The following is an 18,499-nucleotide window of genomic DNA, read 5'->3' on the forward strand; positions in this document are numbered from 1 at the left end:
TAATTTTGTGGTTGACCTTCAGGTCTCAGAGTGCCCTCTTTCCTATCCGTACCCCATATTATTGCAAATTTGCTTTTCCTCAAATACTCTTCTCACTGTCCTTTTCCCTTCCAACAAAAGGAGAAAAATCAAGTCCCTACAACCCATCCCAGGAATCAATATAGAATTTCCATTTCTTTGGTCTATTTTTCATAGTCTGGTGCTATTTTACTTATCCTACCTTATCCCACTGGTTTTCAGTATATATTCCTAGTGGAAATCAGATCGTGCATCTCTTTGCCCTATGCTCATATTCACTGCCATACATTTCCCACCTACCACATGCCTGTTTCCAATAAACTCTTTCCTCTCTCTCTCTCTCTCTCTCCCTCTCTGTCCCCCTCTCTCTCTCCCCCCTCTCTCTCTCCCTCTCCCCTTCTCTCTCTCTCTCCCTTCCCTCTCTCCCTCCCTCTCTCTCCCCCTGTCCCTCTCCCTTCCCTCTGTCTCTCCCTATCTCCCCCCCTCTCTCCCTCCCTCTCTCTCCCCCTCTCCCTCTCCCTTCCCTCTCTCTCTCTCTATCTCCTTCTCCCCCTCTCCCTCTCTCTCCCTCTCCCTTCCCTCTCTCTCTCTCTCTCCCCCTCTGTCCCCCCTCTCTCTCTCCACCCCTTCTCCCCCTCCCCCTCCCTCTTTCTTTCTCCCTCTCTTTCTGTCTCCCTCTGTCTCCCTCTCTCTCTCTCTCTCTGCTAGTATGTGTTTCCTATTACCTGCTCCTAAACCACACTGTGTATTCTTCCCTAGCACTTTCTGCTGTGTTATAGTTCCTTGTTTATTCACTTAAGAATCACACTAAACTTTAAGATTCTTGATGGGAGAACTTGGCCCTAAGTGTCAGGAATTGAGGACCCTGCTTGACACTCAGTAAACACTCAGCAAATATCACTGAAGGAATAAATGCCTATGTTTTTCTGTCTCTTGGAATGCCAGACCTTTTGCTTATCCAAATGCACATATCCTACTAAATCTCATGTCTGCATAGCCTTCACTGACTGTTTAAACCTTATTGGTTCCCTCCTTGTAATTATCCACACAATCACATGCACGCTCAGGATACACACCGGCATTGGTTCTTGACTGTTGTTTATGTTAGGGATGTCTTAGCACAGTGTTTCAAACGGTCAGTGACAGGCAGTTACAGAGTGGAAATAGTTCCCTCAGAGGTAAAGTTCACACAGTGCTGGTGAGCATACTTAGAATCATATATTAGAGCTAGAGCTAAAATTACATTAGAGATTCTTTTTCCCAGCATCCTACTATGAAATGAATCCCAGATATTTTTACATATATATATACATACATATATGTTTGTGTGTGTATATGTGTGTGTGTGAGAGCACAGTCTAGGAAATTAAGGCTTTGCACTGTTTAATAATAGCGAAGAAGGTACTTGGTGAAATATTAGAAGGTGATTTAAAAATCTGAATGGCTTTGTATATGTGATATTTATTCTTTTCAGAATAAATAAATAAATTAATAAACAAATCTGCATGTCAATTTAAATTGCATTACAATTAATTACAAAAATCCATATGCCTTTTGGGTGCTATTGTTGGTTTGTTTGTTTTCAACCTATAAAGGCAATGATCACCTTAGCACAGGGCATTTCCTAAGGATTCATGAGCAGTTGCGGGTTAATGGCTATCAACTCTTCCCAGCTAGTCATCAATCCAAAGGAAGCATGGGAAGCAAGGTCATTAACTGTATTAACAACTTTTGGATATCAAATCCTTCCCTCCCTACCTTGCCAAGGACTTATGTTTAAGATGGACCTGTTAGATTTTCAAAAGCCTCTTTAGTTACTTGCCCTTTCATTAACCTGGACAGAAAATATATATAAATATTAATGTTAATGTACAAACACATGTAGAAAGACAAAAGAATAAATATTAGCCTCTGTGGACCAACAGGAGAATGTCATGAGGAGAAAAATAAATTTTCATATTTTGACTGAGTATAATTGGAAATGTTCTCCCTCTTTTATTTGTTTTCCTTTTATTCCCTTTTTCAAACTGAAAGTCTAGAGAAAAACATCGTGTTGTGCATCTTGAGAGGCTAAAACATGTGTCTAGTTTTTGCAATTCAACCTTATTTAACATGATTTTTTTTTTTTTTTTTGGCAGTAGGGTATTCTTATTGGGGCTTGGTTGTATTTGTTTTAATGGAATATTATTTTTTCTCATTCTTGGTATACAGCTGACTTTCACTAATAATAATAAGCATGATATTTTTTCCTTTGGCATCTGTCACGATTACCCAAAATATTCTAAGAGATAGATAAACACAGCAATTCACCTACAGTATCTCCGTGTATTTTCCTTTGAGGAATAAACTATGGCAAAATGAAGGAAAGTTCTGGATCAGAGAAGTTCCCGTTTCCTTTCTGTGGAAGAAGCTCTGGATCCCATTGCATCGTGCAGCATTCTGATTCTTACACTGACACAAATTCCTTAAAGTAATGACATGGAGGGACAAATTTTCACTGAGTGCCAAGTTTAAGGTGTGTGACAAGGCTCATCATCAAAAAAGAAGACTGCATTCCAAGACCTTTCCCAATGTATATTTGTCTGGAAGAATTTATTCAAGACCTGGGTCTAGTCCTTAGTTTTCTAATCTCAGAAATTTGATTTTGGTAGCTCATCATGAGAAGGGTGTAGTCACACTTACTAAACACATACGAAATATAGAATATAGAACAGAATGCCAATTTGCTAAACTACAGCTAGAACTATAACAAATCCTTCAAATACTTTAGTCTGTCAAATCTTTTTGTGTGAAATTTAAACTTTTTTGGAATCATAAATCTCTTTGAATATGTGGTGACAAAACCAGTGAATAATCTTCTTATAAAAATACACAATCACATTTATACGAAAATGTGCATATGATTTCAAAAGATTTACAAATGATTTGAAATCCATTCATGAATGTCTTAGGAACCCAAGGATTGAACTATGAATTTTCATGGAAAAGCAAATTATAATTAAATAAGGTGGCTGGTAAGAAATCAAACTAAGAAAATGTGATTGTATGATTCAAATTGCTTTAACATCAGATTATAATAGTCTGATGCATCAATCATTCTCCACAATTGGATTTCAACTGTCACCAGGACTAGACAAATAACAAGAAAAACAGCAACAAGCATTCATACAGTATTGACTGTGTACCAGGCACTGTTCTAAATCCTTCTTTATGTATTAACTCGTGTATCCTCAGTAATAGAGTATATAAACCAAATTATCCAACCTATAGGCAGTTTTACAGACAAGTACTCTACACATTTGAATCTTTGATTTTTAAAAAGTCTCTACATTCCATTAGTGTTCACTTAGTTATGTAAGTAGTTGGTATTCTATACCAACCAACCTTTTCTTGAGCACATTTATTCTTCCTTCCTTCCTTCCTTCCTTCTTCTTTCCTCTCTCCTTCCTTCTTTCTCTCTCTTTCTCTCTCCCTCCCTCCCTCTCATTTAATACACAGATATTTAGTATATACCATGTGCCAGGTACTGTAATATCATATTTAGGATACAGTTTATTGCTGGTAAGGATAGATTTTTACCCTAATCTATTGTTTTTAATCACCCATTTTCATGCTGATTTTTGATAATCTACTTCTTCTCAATGTTAATTTATTTATAAGTTTTTTTGGGGGGTTGAGAGGGCAAGAAGTTATTGTTGAGACCCCTCTTTACCATTGTGTACTATTTTTATTTTTTTGGTTTACATATGGGTCTTATCACTAGACCTTGATAAACTTAGCTGATCAACCTGACTCCTGACTATGAATTGAAATGTGAACTACTTTTCAGTACTGCAACTCAGCAAATATTTACTGAGTGCCTAGACATCATCCAGTTCCTGTCTTTAAGAAGCTTATGATTAACTAGATTGAATGCATTCCCAAACATTTGCATTCAAACACAGATTTGATAAATGCTGTAATCTTGACATTACAGATCCTTAGGGGAAGGATGAATTAATACTGGCCAGTAAAACCAAAGAAAATCTAGTAGAAATGGTCATTGTAAAATTGTCTCTGAATTTGGGTACAATTTTGAAAGAAAAATCAGGGTAGGACATCCCAGGGCATGGGAAAAACAGGAGTAAGCCTTTGAAGAGGAAAAGTAGGGAGTATATTTTTAGAATCAGAAACAGACTGCAGCCGAGACTGTACTATGGAGAACAGTGGGAGATGAGACTGGGAAAGCAGTATGGCTCAGCCTCGGGGAGTGTCTTACGTATCGCACTAAGGCAGTAGTTTTCAAGAGGGCAAATTTGCCTCCCAGGGGACATTGGCAATATCTGGAGACACTGTAGATTGTCACAGTTGGGGGTGTTACTGGCATCTAGTGGGTAGAGGATGCAAGAGATTTAGGCTTTATTCTGTAAGCACTGGGAAACCATTGTTGGGTTATGTTTTCTTGGACAGTTATTGTCTAGGTCCCTGTGTGTTGTTACACAAAGTGTGTAAAGTGTTACTGTGCAAATCTCCCTCAGGAATAGTATAAAAAGAAAACACCAATTTTGGAGATAAGGAAATGCATACATTAATCATTTGGTGGACCTTGAATCCAAGAAAAAAGAAAGAACAAAAAGGAAAGGGAGAGAAGTGAAGTCTTAATGCATTGGGAGGGCTCCAGCCTTAAAAATATTAGTGCAAACGAGAATGCAGGTATTGTTACAAACAGGCACATTTCCGGTCATTGGTACTGTCTGATTTCATTTCCTGAAGAGTGAAATATCAAATAGTATATGTCACTTGAGGTTTTAAGCTTTTTTCCTTGGCTATGCATTTCACTAAACCAACACAGCAAGCAACTATCATAAAAATGCAAACATAGCCCTGAGCACCTCGAATCCCACCCTTTAGTTCCAGAAACATGTAGTCAACTATATTTCATTTCTTCATAAATAATCAAGCACAGCAAGTGAACATGATCAAAAGAATTCATAAACAGCCAAAACTATGTACCAGGTATGCTTATCTCTCCTGCATCATGTGAGGCTAAACAAGCAGGGAAAAAACAAATTAATTTTATTTTTAGCCTTGCCAAGTCTTTAGCTATATTTCTAGGTCTGCTTTCCTAACACGAAGTAGATTTGACTTTCTGTAGCTAAGACAAAGTTGGAGCTGCCACCGCCTACCCCAATACCTTGCCTAATCCATGCTGTTCTTTTCGATTGTGATGGAAGAATTAGACATTTTTCACCCAAGGATTTTCTAATTAATGGTTTAAATGTGTTCTAGAAGCAGAAATGTGATGATCAAGAGACTCTTCCATTTTAAAGAAAATTTGAGGATGATTTGACTTTCGGTCTATAAGAATTCTTGTTCTCTGCTCTAAGTGGTCTGACCTAATGGAGGGACCCAAAAGCTGAGTCAAGCCTCCTTAGTTCTGCAGTACATGTTGGTATCATGTGAAGCAAATCATGGAAATAACTTAATGCATCATCTACTTGTAATTTTCAAGGCAATCGTGTTATTTTAGGCACATACAGTAGAGGGCATTGTCTGGCCAAACTTAAAACAGGGCTGCTATTGACAAGAACAGATAAAGAGAAAGAAATAAGGAAGGATTTTCCTTCCCAAAAAAATAAAGAAAATTTAAAAAGTAAAAATAAACAAAGAGAGCAAGAACAATGAAATGAACTTTATATTGCTTTGTTCTCTCTGTAGGAAGACTTCTATGAAAATAACTAAAAACTGGACAAGAATCATTCCAGAAATTAATGAAATTTCTATTATGTGAGTTGGACTCTACTAGATGCTAAGGGTCAATTAGTAAATATGATATTATTTAGGTCCTCAGTGAGCATATAGCCTTAATTATCTACAAACTGCTTCCATCTGCTTGAACACTCATGCATTCATTCATGCATTTAACAAATGTTTGATGAGTATTTTTCTGGAAGAATATCACTAGAGTAGATAAGACGCTCCTCCAAGGAACTTAACATTCCACTCAGGTGAGACAGGCAGTAAGAAAATAAACATTGAAATATATGAGGAAAATATTGAATGAGAAGTACTCTGATGACAGTTAAAATGGTAATCTGACTGATGCTGACGGAGGGTCTGCTTTAGGCTGGGTGATCAAGAATGAATCTTCTGAGAAAGTAAAATTTAAAGGGAGTCTTGAATGAAAGGAATATCAACCATGCAAAAACCCAAGGACAGGTGTTGCAGGCAGAGGGAACCTTAGTGCAAAGGTCCTGAGGAAGGAAAAGGCTTGGAGCATTTGAGGAACAAAGAAAATTCAATATGGTTGAAGACAGAAGGCAAAATGAAGAGAAGTTGAAAGATAAGAGAGATTAGGCAACTATCAGATAATCATATGTTGGAGGCCAAAACAGTTTACATTTTGCTCTAAAAGGGTATGAAGTCAATAGGAGCATTTTCAGCTGAAGAATGACATGAACATATTTATATTTGTAAACTTCATTCTAGATGCTGTATGAAGAATTAATTGTGGTGAAGCAATTGCAAAAGTAAAGAAACTGGTAAGAGGGTATTTCAGTGGTCCAAGTTAGAAATGAAGATGATTTGGCTAGAAAGGGACAATGAGGAAAAGTAGATAGATCCATTTATATTTTAATAGTAAAGTCAGTATTTTAATGAATAGGGTTGTGCTGCATGTAAATAAAAAGAAAAGTCAAGGAAGATCCTTACATTTTTGCCTTGAGCAATTGGATGTGTGATAATGGCATTTACGAAGGTGCAGGGCAGGTTTGGGGATTTTCTTTCAGTATATGGTACACCATTTAATTCATATAATTCTCTCAATGTCTATTAATGTTATCATCGCTCCCACTTAGGAAGGTGCAGTTCAGAGAAAGCTAATTTACCAAAGAATGGTTATGCCAAAGAATACTTGGCCAACCTTCTAACTCACCTCATTTTACTCTAAATCTGGTTTTTGTTCCACTAGGTTTTGCTGATATAGATTGGGTGTCTTTCTATGCTTCAACATTGTTTCAAGTTGGAAAGTACAGTATGTCCTCAAGAAACCAAAACTGAATGTGTGTTTCATAGTCCTTTTTGTATAATTTACAATGTGGACATGAGCAGCATTAGAGATCAAAAATGCATCTTTCCTTACTTGTGCATCAGAGTTTCAAAAGTGATACCCTGCTCCCTCTGTGTAAACCAGTATTTTTTAATGAGACTACATACAGAAGCTAATTTTGCCTTCACTGGCATTTCATGCTCTACAGGATTTCAACTAGGGATGACTAATTTGAAGCTATACATGTCTGAGTAGTCAGATAATCAGACTGAAGATCAGTTCCATTCTGTTCTAAAGTAATGCTAGGGGTGTCGATTATTGAAGTCATCTGCCTCTTCCATCAACCACTCCTCTTTCCAATTTCTTTTATGCACAAGGATGGAGCCTTCCTAAAATAATGCTCTCACCAATGCCCTTCCTGCTTAAGAGCCTGGAGTGTCTTCCTAAGTTTCTTTATTGAAGCAAATCCAAACTCTCCTACCAGGCATTCACTGCCCCTCAGTTGGGCCAACTTATCTAAATTCTGCTGTGTAAGTCTTCTGCTTCCATTAAGTCATTTTTCTTTTATTTCACTCTCCTAGTCCTCTTCTTTTATAAGTCATCTATGCCTTCCTCCATCACCTGCCTCAATGCAAGGTTATATCCCTTTAAGGACCTACATAAAATCCCAAACCCTCTTCTTAAAATTTTTCTGATTATCTACGACATTTAAATGTTTTATGGCATTTAAATATCGAATACACTGATTTACATTAGTACCTAGATACACATATGTACACTTTTTATTCTTGATAGGTATCTATGCATTTGTATTACAGCTCCAATAAGTTTGTAAAGTTCTAGAAGGCATGGTCACCTTAGCTCTTTTCTATCCCTTCTTATACTCTCCAGAACGTAGCAACATGTTAGCCACATGGGTTGTTATGGTTTTTTCTTCCATTAATACATATTTCTCTCCACTCACTGCTTTTTCTTATCTAATGATATTGTAATCTTGTCACTTCTAAACACTAAACACATGTATTCCTGTACTATAAGTTAGGTAAGTCTTCTAGAAAAGTGAAAATGCAGATCCAGGTGGTTTTTCTTTCCTTAAAAATCAATTTTTGGGCTTCCCTGGTGGCGTAGTGGTTGAGAGTCCGCCTGCCGATGCAGGCGACACGGGTTCGTGCCCCGGTCCAGGAAGATCTCACATGCCGCGGAGCGGCTGGGCCTGTGAGCCATGGCCGCTGAGCCTGCGCGTCCGGAGCCTGTGCTCCGCAACGGGAGAGGCCACAACACTGAGAGGCCCGCGTACCGCAAAAAAAAAAAAAAAAAAAATCAATTTTTAAAAATCCCAACTTTTTCTAGAAACATTGCAAGGTCAGTGTATATAGCCAAAGAGCCTCCTGTTGACTTGACAGGTTCAGTACCCAGGTTACAGCCATTTAAGCCTTGTATCACTTCCATTACATTTGCCTTGAGGGTCAGCCCTGGGCGTATTTACAAAAATTTTCTTTCTCTGTACATGTGCAGAGCCATATATTCCTGCATGAGGGAGGAAAGCTCAACAGATTTGCAAAACTGGGTTTCGAATGGGAAAAAATAATGAACTATATTAGGAAATAGTTGTAAAATAAATTTGATTTGGGGGGTGAGCTATCTTTGATAATGATGTTATTTAGTTTGTTGCTTTTCCTTTTCCTGTGTATTCGAGCACTCTTTAAAATGTAAAGAGCTATCCAGAGAAATGATTACAATAGAAAGCCTTCTTAGCAAGGTGGGGATGAGCCTCGCCTCCTTTCTTATAAGCAAATCATTTTGCCTCATCTTACCTTGTTCTCTTTGGTAGGTCTCAGGTATATAATGGTATAAGAAATCAGAATTTTTCTGTATTATTTGCCTTTTCTTTGCTCTTGGTTTGGGGAAGTGGGAGAGAGCGAGAAATAGAGATAGAGAGGAGAATGACTATGAAAGCATCAGGTAGGTCTGGCTGTAAGTAACCAGAAAAATAATGAACTGTTTATACTGTAAGGAATTGATTATTGCACATAATAATAAAACACAGAGGAAAAACTGTTACAGGATTCATTTATTTAGCTGCTTGTCACAATATCAGAAATGCAAATTCTTCCCCTCTTTCCATGTTTTCCTTCCTTAGCACATCAGCTTTGTCCTCAGGCTGCCTCCTGTCTTGGCCACAAGATGGCTGCAGCAACTCTCCGTATCTTATACCCACAACAATACCCAGAAACAGAACAAAGAACTACTCCTTCCCCTTGTCTTTCTTCATATTAGTGGGAGAAAAAAAAAAAAATCCCAGAACCCCCTCAGCTGACCTCTCCTCACATCTCATTGGCCAAATTGTGTCACATGCCCAGACTTGATCAGTCTCTGGCAATAGGAATGCTACAACCAATGTTTATTTAGACAAGAACTCAACAAACTATAGTCCAAAGGTTAGTCCACCATCTGTTTTTGAATGCCCTGTGAGCTGAGAATGTTTTGGAATTTTTAAATAGTTGAAAAAATTTTTAAGAAAATTTTGAGACATATGAAAATTATATACAGTTCAAATTTCAGCGCCCATAAATAGTTTAACTGGAACATAGCCATGCACAATCATTTACCTTTGTCTAGAACTACTTTCAAGCTACAATGGCAGAGTAGAGTAGTTGCTACTGGAGACCATACGACCTATAAAGCATCAACTATTTACTATCTGGCCCTTTACAGAAAACGTTTGCCTAGTACTAGCTTAAACCAAATTCTATGAACTAATCAAGGTTGGGCCAGCCTCTCCCAAAGCAGATAATATAGTTTTATGATTTTTTTTTTTTTTTTTTTAGAATGAAAGTCAATCTTCCTGAACAAAATTTTCTAGGGAAAGAGTATGCGAGTAGGATGTTGGGTTGGCAACAAATTCAGAGAGAGACAGACAGAAAGATTAGAGTTCAAGCATATTTTAGGTGAATAACTCATCTTTAGTTCTGTTTAAAAAGTTGATTCTGAAAATGTCACCAACACAAACTGTTGGTAAGACAGAGCTGAGTTTTTTGCTTACTAAGGGGAAGCACCACCCCACAGAGGTCCAGGAGAGTCTATGGGTGGAGTGGTGAAGATTAAGCCAGAATTTATTGAGAACTGGAAGTTTGATTTTTAGGAGAATCGTTCAATGTGGGAACTTGATGAGGATCAGGTAAGAATTATGATACAACAATCCAGGAGTGGAGAAAACACCGAGGTGAAGCAGAAGATTCAAAAAATCCTAGAGCACAGACTTCTGTTAATGCTTTCCCTGAAAGAGTTGATAGATCTTTGGGCAAGTTTCTCTAAGGACAATGAAACTGTTTTGGCAGGAGAATTTCAGAAGAGGCTAGAGATGCTGATAGAGACCATGGCAGAGCTAAGTCAATTTGATGTTGATGGTGAGGTATGGTGTGGAGGTCTCAGTCTCCTTTCTAAATGTGGGGTTTTGCTTCTCAATGTTTAGAGAGGTTTGTTGCAGATACATGTGATTGTGAATATGTGGTCTGTTGAGATGGGAGGGCTGATTGTGGTTAACTAAATGTATCTTTCTCCCACCTCGCTTGCAAACTAGTTCCATTGTCTGGACAACAGTCTATGCTGACTTAGCAATGATACTGTGCTACTCTCCCTCCTTCAGTTCCTTCTGTGTCCTGAAGCATAGGTAAGGAAAGAAGAAAGGTCTGTTGACAAAAAGTCAGGATATCCTCTGGGACAAGGCTAAAAGTATTATAGTTTAATTCAAAACCCACACAGATCCATTTGTAAATAAATGCTATGAGATGACATCGTAATGGAAGTGTGTACTTTTAAATTGATTTCCTTTTGATGTGATAAAAACATCTTCTGAAAGAGATATTGAAACCTGGCTTTCGATGGAAAGTAACATAATTCAGATTTTAAAATAGAAAACCTTTTGTTGATAGTAGTTTACTCGATTCAGCGCATGTACCAAGTTTTATTTGCGGCAGGTTATAAATTAGCTTTGAACCAACTATAATTCATAAATTGTTACTTATGACTGATTTACAGGCAATCTCATTAATTGCAATAGCAAAAAGACCTTGAAGTAAGCAAGAAATAGAAAATAAAACAACCCGGGGATTGAAAATGGGGAGACACACATACTCTACGATTAAGAGCAATGTATCATATTTCGGTATGTTTTACTGATAGTATGTTTCTGATAATTTACTGATAGTATGTTTCTGGTCATTCCAGTTCATCCTTACCACAACTTTGAATAATAAGTATTAGTGTTATTCCTATCTTATATAAGAGGAAGAAGCTCCCATCACTTTTTATTTTAAAATGTAGTAAATATTTATTACTTATTATGAGCCAGTAACTTTATCTGTATTATGTGACAGTGCTAACAAAAGCCTTTTGAGTAAGTAACTCTGTTGTTTCCCTTTTACAAATGCGGAAAGTAAGCTATAGACAGGTGAAGTAACTTTCCCAATTGTAGGGTCATGGGGGTTAAAGCAGGCATATAAATTCAAAGTCTTCATGAGCCTTTTCTCTGACCACCGGACATGGCTGCCTTTGTTATTTCATATTTTAAAGGGCTAAAGGTAGCAAATGGCAGAATAAGGACGTATCTTTTTCACTTTTGTGCGATTTCCAGTCAACCAGTTATTTTGACCTCTGTTGCCAGAGACCCTAGGATTCTAGAGAGAGTCATGGAGTGGGAGGTGGGAGGAGGGATGGAGGAGTAGGGCCCTATGACCCCAATCCTAAAAGCATCTATCAATTAATATATTAGAGATTTTATGTGCTGTTCTTTTTTCTTTCTTTCTTTCTTTTTAAAAATTCCCTCTTACCTTCAGAAGTGTGTTTTGGGGAAAGGGGAACATATGCAATGAAAATACTGAATCACATGAATGACAGATTTTCTGTGGTCATGATCACTGGCAATTTAAATAAGATTCTACTTAAAATAGAAATCTACAAGGGTTTTTAAGGTTGTGTTTAAACTTACAATGAAGGAAAACTCCCAATCTAACTCAGGGTGAGAAGCCTGCCAGCCACATTGTTGTGGTATGAATAATTTCAGTGGGTTCTGGAACACAGGAGCTATCCCAGTTGCCTGGTATCTAGCCCTGGGATGATGAGGGCAGAGGGATAGTGGCTCAAGTGTAAAGAGCCCTGTAAAAACTGATAAAGGAAATGATTGGGGTACTGGCTTCATAATGGTTGCCTTGAATATGAAAGGCATGCCTGTGAGCCCGTCCTTTACTATCTCTAGGAATTAGCTAGCCCTTGGAGGGGCAGTCTCTCCAGGATAAGCACAGCCCCGTATCAAAACATCAGAAAATACAGAAAGTAAAAGGCATGATTAAATACATTGGTACACATCACTATACCAGGTACTGTGCTGTCAGGAGGCTAAGAAGAGACCATGAGACATGGCCACTGTCCTCAGGGAGCTCAAAAGGTAGTGCAGGAAACAGACCCAGGGACAAATGATCGTAGTACTGAATGGTGTGAAAAGTCAACCTAGAGCTGCAGGAGCCCGGAGAAAGGCAGCAAGTCAGTTTGCCACAGAAGGCTGGAAGAAAGAGTAACAACTCAGCACCCAGTGGTCAAATTTCTTTGCTGCCATAGGGAAGGAGACCAAAACAAGCCTCTGAAGCCAGAAAGCATCTATGACTTTAAACCTCACCTTCTTGAGATTCAGGTCCTTTTCTGCCGTTCTGTGAATGTGGGTGTATATTGAAGGGCTGCTAATGGCAGATACATTTACTGAGTGAAGAATCTCTTTTTATAGGAAAAGAGCCTCTTCTCTGTCTTGTGTACTCTATGAAGATGGAGTTATTTACAAATGTTAATTAACATTGAGAATCTCACAACTGGTAGAAGGGTTATACTCCTAAAGAGGAGACAGACGGCCCTTCTCTCCTCAAGACCTTGAATGGTAGGCATGCAAGAGATGACCAAAAAAGTCCACTTGTCTCTGGAATTGACTTTTCTCTAAGGCTCACTTGGAGCAGCTGGAGGATCTTCCTAATTTTTCTCCTTGCTGCTGGTTTCTTCCAAAACTTTTCTGTCTCCCTGTTAATCTAACATTATCATTCTTAAAAACAAAGCTCATGATAGCATTTCTTTGTATAAACAGAATATGTCGCCTGTAGGATAAAACGGGGACTCTTAAGTTTGGCGTAACCAACTCTTCAGTCTGGACCCGATCTTATCCCAGCTTCTTTCCCATTCTCTTCCCCAGGCTTTCCGTTCTCCCACCACAGAGGAATTTTTATGGTGCTTTGGTTGTACTAGCATCCTTCATGTTTCCTTGTCTTAGCTCAGCCTGGTCCCTCTGCTCTTCTTTCTTTTCTTTATCAATTTCTTTTACAAAATCTAAATCAGGTGACCCTCCTCTTTGAAAATCTCCTGATTTACCAGCACAGATTGAGTTACTCTGACTTCAGCTCCCTCCTACCAATGTGGCTTGGCCTCAGAGCAATGAACATACATTATTTTGTTTCATCTGTTTGCCTATCTGTCTTACCTCCTGAATTATAATTCCCTCAAGGATGAGGATTATATTCTTCACCTTTGTATGCTCAGTACTTAGCAAAATGTCTGGCTAAGGGAAACAACAATACAGTAGTAGTAATAATAATAATATCTAATATTATTGAGTTCTTTCCATATGGAAGGCATTATTCTAAGCCCTTATGAACATTAACTAATTTTATTCTGACAGTAACACTAAGGGTTATGTAATTATGTCATTCCCATTTTGCAAGTAAGATTGAGCCATGGAGAGGATAAGTAACCTGCCCAAGGTGACACGTAATAAATACTAAATTATTGTCTTAGTGCCTTTTTGAATTGGATATGGTGAGCCTCCACACTTTTTTTTCTTCCCAGGAGATTCACAGAAGAGACACTGTTTATTGAGATGAGAAATTTGGGAGAGGTCATTACACAGGTGCCCAATCCATGATAAGCCAGTTGAGTGGGGTTTATACTGAGTAACACAAGCGTTGGAATTCCTCTTTGTGCCAGAAGAGTTGCAGGAAGTGAGTTGTTTTATTTCCTTCCCAGAAATCTACTTAAAATCAGTAAGAGTAGGGACATAATACATATATAATACAGTTATACTAAGATTTTTTTCTGTGCGTAAACATTATGTTTCATGGGGTGTGATTTAATTTGTGGTATATCTACCTATGGGTAGCAGTTGGCTCTGTTGTCATGAGTTTTTGTATATGAACATCTCTAGAAATTTATGTATATTTGTGCATGTCATTATTTCAGTGTATTTTCACAGGAACGATATGATAAGTTGCCAGTGTTTACAGCTCAGGTCACCCCCAAAGGAAAGGTATTTTAACAAAATTAATTGTGAAAAATATTTTGCTTTTGCCATCATTCTTGCAGAAACTTTTTCATGGAGTTCTTGAGATCATATTCTCCTGGACTGATGAGCTGACCGTCTAAGCCCTGGTTCTGTACTTACTAACCATGTGACTGCATGCATGTCACTTCCCCTACTATTAAATTTCTTCATCTTGAAAATGGAGTCTGTAACAGTTCCTTCCTCAGAGGAATGCTGTAAGGTTAAGAAAGGATCAGGGCATGCAGCCTGTGTAATTACAAAGGGCCCCATACTCAGAAGGGCCCATGCTTGGCTTCATGCCCTTCTGTAACTGATTTGAAATTCTTAATAATTTTTAACAAGACATCCCATGTTTTCATTTTGCCTTGAGCCCTGCAAGTTATGTAGCCATTCTTGGATAGGATTGTTTGTGAACTCCATAGCCTGTGGTGCCTGGCACATAGACTAATCCTCAATAAAATGCCAGGTATTAATAATTTTGCGAGGGAATTTTTAGTTTATTGGTATAGCCCCCACCCCAATTTTATTTTCTGAACTTTTCCAATCTGGTCTGGACATTGAGCCTAATTGTGGGGTACATTTCATATGTCCTCATGCATTCAGCTCAGACTTGGTTGGTAAACACTACAGTAAGGCCCTCTACCTCATTCTTCCATTGCTCTGTGATTGCACATCTGATGGAATATTGGCTGTGGATGGCTGCTGACTCAAAGTACAAAAACACTTCTCTATAAATATGAGCCAGATCGCTTAATAAATGACACTACATACAGTGACTCCAGAAAGACATCTGGAGGAGATCTAATACTCTTTTTTGCTCTCATTGTATTGCAGATTATTAGAACTCCAGAAGGACCAACACCAGATAAATTATGAATGTTGAACAAGATGACCTTACATCCACAGCAGATAATGATAGGTCCTAGGTTTAACAGGGCCTTATTTGACCCCCTGCTTGTGGTGCTGCTGGCTCTTCAACTTCTTGTGGTGGCTGGTCTGGTGCGGGCTCAAACCTGCCCTTCCGTCTGCTCCTGCAGCAACCAGTTCAGCAAGGTGATTTGCGTTCGGAAAAACCTACGTGAGGTTCCAGATGGCATCTCCACCAACACCCGGCTGCTGAACCTCCATGAGAACCAAATCCAGATCATCAAAGTGAATAGCTTCAAACACTTGAGGCACCTGGAAATCCTACAGTTGAGTAGGAATCATATCAGAACAATTGAAATTGGGGCCTTCAATGGTCTGGCAAACCTCAACACCCTGGAACTCTTTGACAATCGTCTTACGACCATCCCAAATGGAGCTTTTGTATATTTGTCTAAACTGAAGGAGCTCTGGTTGCGAAACAACCCCATCGAAAGCATCCCTTCTTATGCTTTTAACAGAATCCCTTCTTTGCGCCGACTAGACTTAGGGGAATTAAAAAGGCTTTCGTATATCTCAGAAGGTGCCTTTGAAGGTCTGTCCAACTTGAGGTATTTGAACCTTGCCATGTGCAACCTCCGAGAAATCCCTAACCTCACGCCGCTCATAAAACTAGATGAGCTGGATCTTTCTGGGAATCATCTGTCTGCCATCAGGCCTGGCTCTTTCCAGGGGTTGATGCACCTTCAAAAACTGTGGATGATACAGTCCCAGATTCAAGTGATTGAACGGAATGCCTTTGATAACCTTCAGTCACTGGTGGAGATCAACCTGGCACACAACAATCTAACATTACTGCCTCATGACCTCTTCACACCCTTGCATCATCTAGAACGGATACACTTACATCACAACCCCTGGAACTGTAACTGTGACATACTGTGGCTCAGCTGGTGGATAAAAGACATGGCCCCCTCCAACACAGCTTGCTGTGCCCGGTGTAACACGCCTCCCAATCTGAAAGGGAGGTACATTGGGGAGCTTGACCAGAATTATTTCACATGCTATGCTCCTGTCATTGTGGAGCCCCCAGCAGACCTCAATGTCACTGAAGGCATGGCAGCTGAGCTGAAATGTCGGGCCTCCACGTCCCTGACTTCTGTATCTTGGATTACTCCAAACGGAACAGTCATGACACATGGGGCGTACAAAGTGCGGATAGCCGTGCTCAGCGATGGGACGTTAAACTTCACGAATGTAACTGTGCAAGATACAGGCATGTACACATGTATGGTGAGTAATTCTGTTGGAAATACCACTGCTTCGGCCACCCTGAATGTTACTGCAGCAAACACTACTCCCTTCTCGTACTTTTCAACCGTCACAGTAGAGACTATGGAACCTTCTCAGGATGAGGCAAGGACCACAGATAACAATGTGGGTCCCACTCCGGTGATCGACTGGGAGACCACCAACGTGACCACCTCTCTCACGCCACAGAGCACAAGGTCAACAGAAAAAACTTTCACCATCCCCGTGACTGATATAAACAGTGGGATCCCAGGAATCGATGAAGTCATGAAGACTACCAAAATCATCATTGGCTGTTTTGTGGCCATCACACTCATGGCTGCAGTGATGCTGGTCATCTTCTACAAGATGAGGAAGCAGCACCATCGGCAAAACCATCATGCCCCAACGAGGACTGTTGAAATCATTAATGTGGATGATGAGATTACAGGAGACACACCCATGGAAAGCCACCTGCCCATGCCTGCTATTGAGCATGAGCACCTAAACCACTACAACTCTTACAAATCTCCCTTCAACCACACAACAACAGTTAACACAATAAATTCAATACACAGTTCAGTGCATGAACCGTTATTGATCCGAATGAACTCTAAAGACAATGTCCAAGAGACTCAAATCTAAAACATTTACAGTTATGAAAAACAAACAATCAAAAAAAAAAGACAGTTTATTAAAAATGACACAAATGACTGGGCTAAATCTACTGTTTCAAAAAAGTGTCTTTACAAAAAAAAAACAAAAAAGAAAAGAAATTTATTTATTAAAAATTCTATTGTGATCTAAAGCAGACAAAATTATGTGTATTCCTCAGAACCTGTTTTTGCTGCACTTATTTACTATTTTCCCACATCTTGTCCCTGCCTTTCCCAATCGCCATATTTTTCATAGGAGATCTCAATTCCCTAAAGAACTGGTCTAGGAAATTTTGTAAGAATTCTGTTACACTTTGAGATTTTTATGGTGAATTCTAGTGGTGAGATCCAGTCTCTTTTGTCTTTCTTTTTTTTCCTCTGTCTTTTCTTTTCCCCCTCTCATGCCCTTATGAAGTAGTCCAATGGGGAATGCAATATTAGAAATAGATTTTTAAGAGAGAACAAGGAAAAAATGCAAGATCTTATATTTTTCATGTAACGACCTGTTCTGTATTTATGAGGAGGACCATACAATGGAAAACAAAAAGTAAGCAAACAATAGATTAATTTACATATGAGCATCTATAAAACCCATGATCTTTTAAACAAATCTAGAACCCGAATTTGTAGATCAAAAGCTAAAAATAAGATTATAAATAAAATATTGTTGTTTTTTCTGTACCTGGACACAACTCATTTGTAGTATGGCTCAAATGTGAGAAACGAAGGTAATTAGATTTCCTACTTTCTAAGAAAGATAATATTATAGTAATCTCCAATCACAGCACCAATCTCTACAGGGTCCTGTTTCAATGGATGACTTGAGTTTTTGATCTATATTCAAGGATGCTGTGGTGTTTTTTCCTTCTCATTAGGGTCACCCTTTGTAGAATGCTCAGATTAAAAAATGATGATTTTGTGAAGTAAATTCAATTCCACTTGAAAGAAAGTTTCAGTATAATTTATTCTCTGTCTCCTAAATAAAATTCTGCTGGCTAAATGAAGTGCAACCACAGAATGCAAAGGTACACTAAATTATCCAAGTTGAAAAATCATTTTTGGTGCTGAGTGTGAGCAAACTCAGTTCAATTCAACAATAATTATTGAAGACCTACTATGTGTTAAACAGTGATGTTAGTGTGTGGACACACTATTAACAAGACCTGGTTTCTGATTTTGAATCACTCACAATCTATATAATATGATTAAAGAAATATCATTTTATTACTGGGGGCTAGCTTTAATTTTACTGTTAGGTGGAAGGCTGAAAATCAGGACCTTAGAGTTTCAAAA

At 38.6% G+C, this 18,499-nt stretch overlaps 1 protein-coding gene across 18 annotated transcripts in view; it reads left to right on the forward strand.

The window, feature by feature from the left end:
• Positions 1-18,046, forward strand: part of LRRC4C (leucine rich repeat containing 4C) — a 1,468,103-nt gene extending 1,450,057 nt beyond the window's left edge. For all 18 annotated transcript variants that reach the window (XM_079929000.1, XM_079928999.1, XM_079929005.1 and 15 more), the window contains one exon: positions 15,231-18,046. In XM_079929000.1, coding sequence (XP_079785126.1) covers positions 15,273-17,195 — 1,923 coding nt within the window. In that variant the 5' untranslated portion in view covers positions 15,231-15,272 and the 3' untranslated portion in view covers positions 17,196-18,046. The remainder of the gene's footprint in view (positions 1-15,230) is intronic.
• The last annotated feature ends 453 nt before the right edge of the window (positions 18,047-18,499 follow it).

Source organism: Stenella coeruleoalba (assembly GCF_951394435.1).
Source record: "Stenella coeruleoalba genome assembly, chromosome: 8".
Taxonomy (NCBI): domain Eukaryota; kingdom Metazoa; phylum Chordata; class Mammalia; order Artiodactyla; family Delphinidae; genus Stenella; species Stenella coeruleoalba.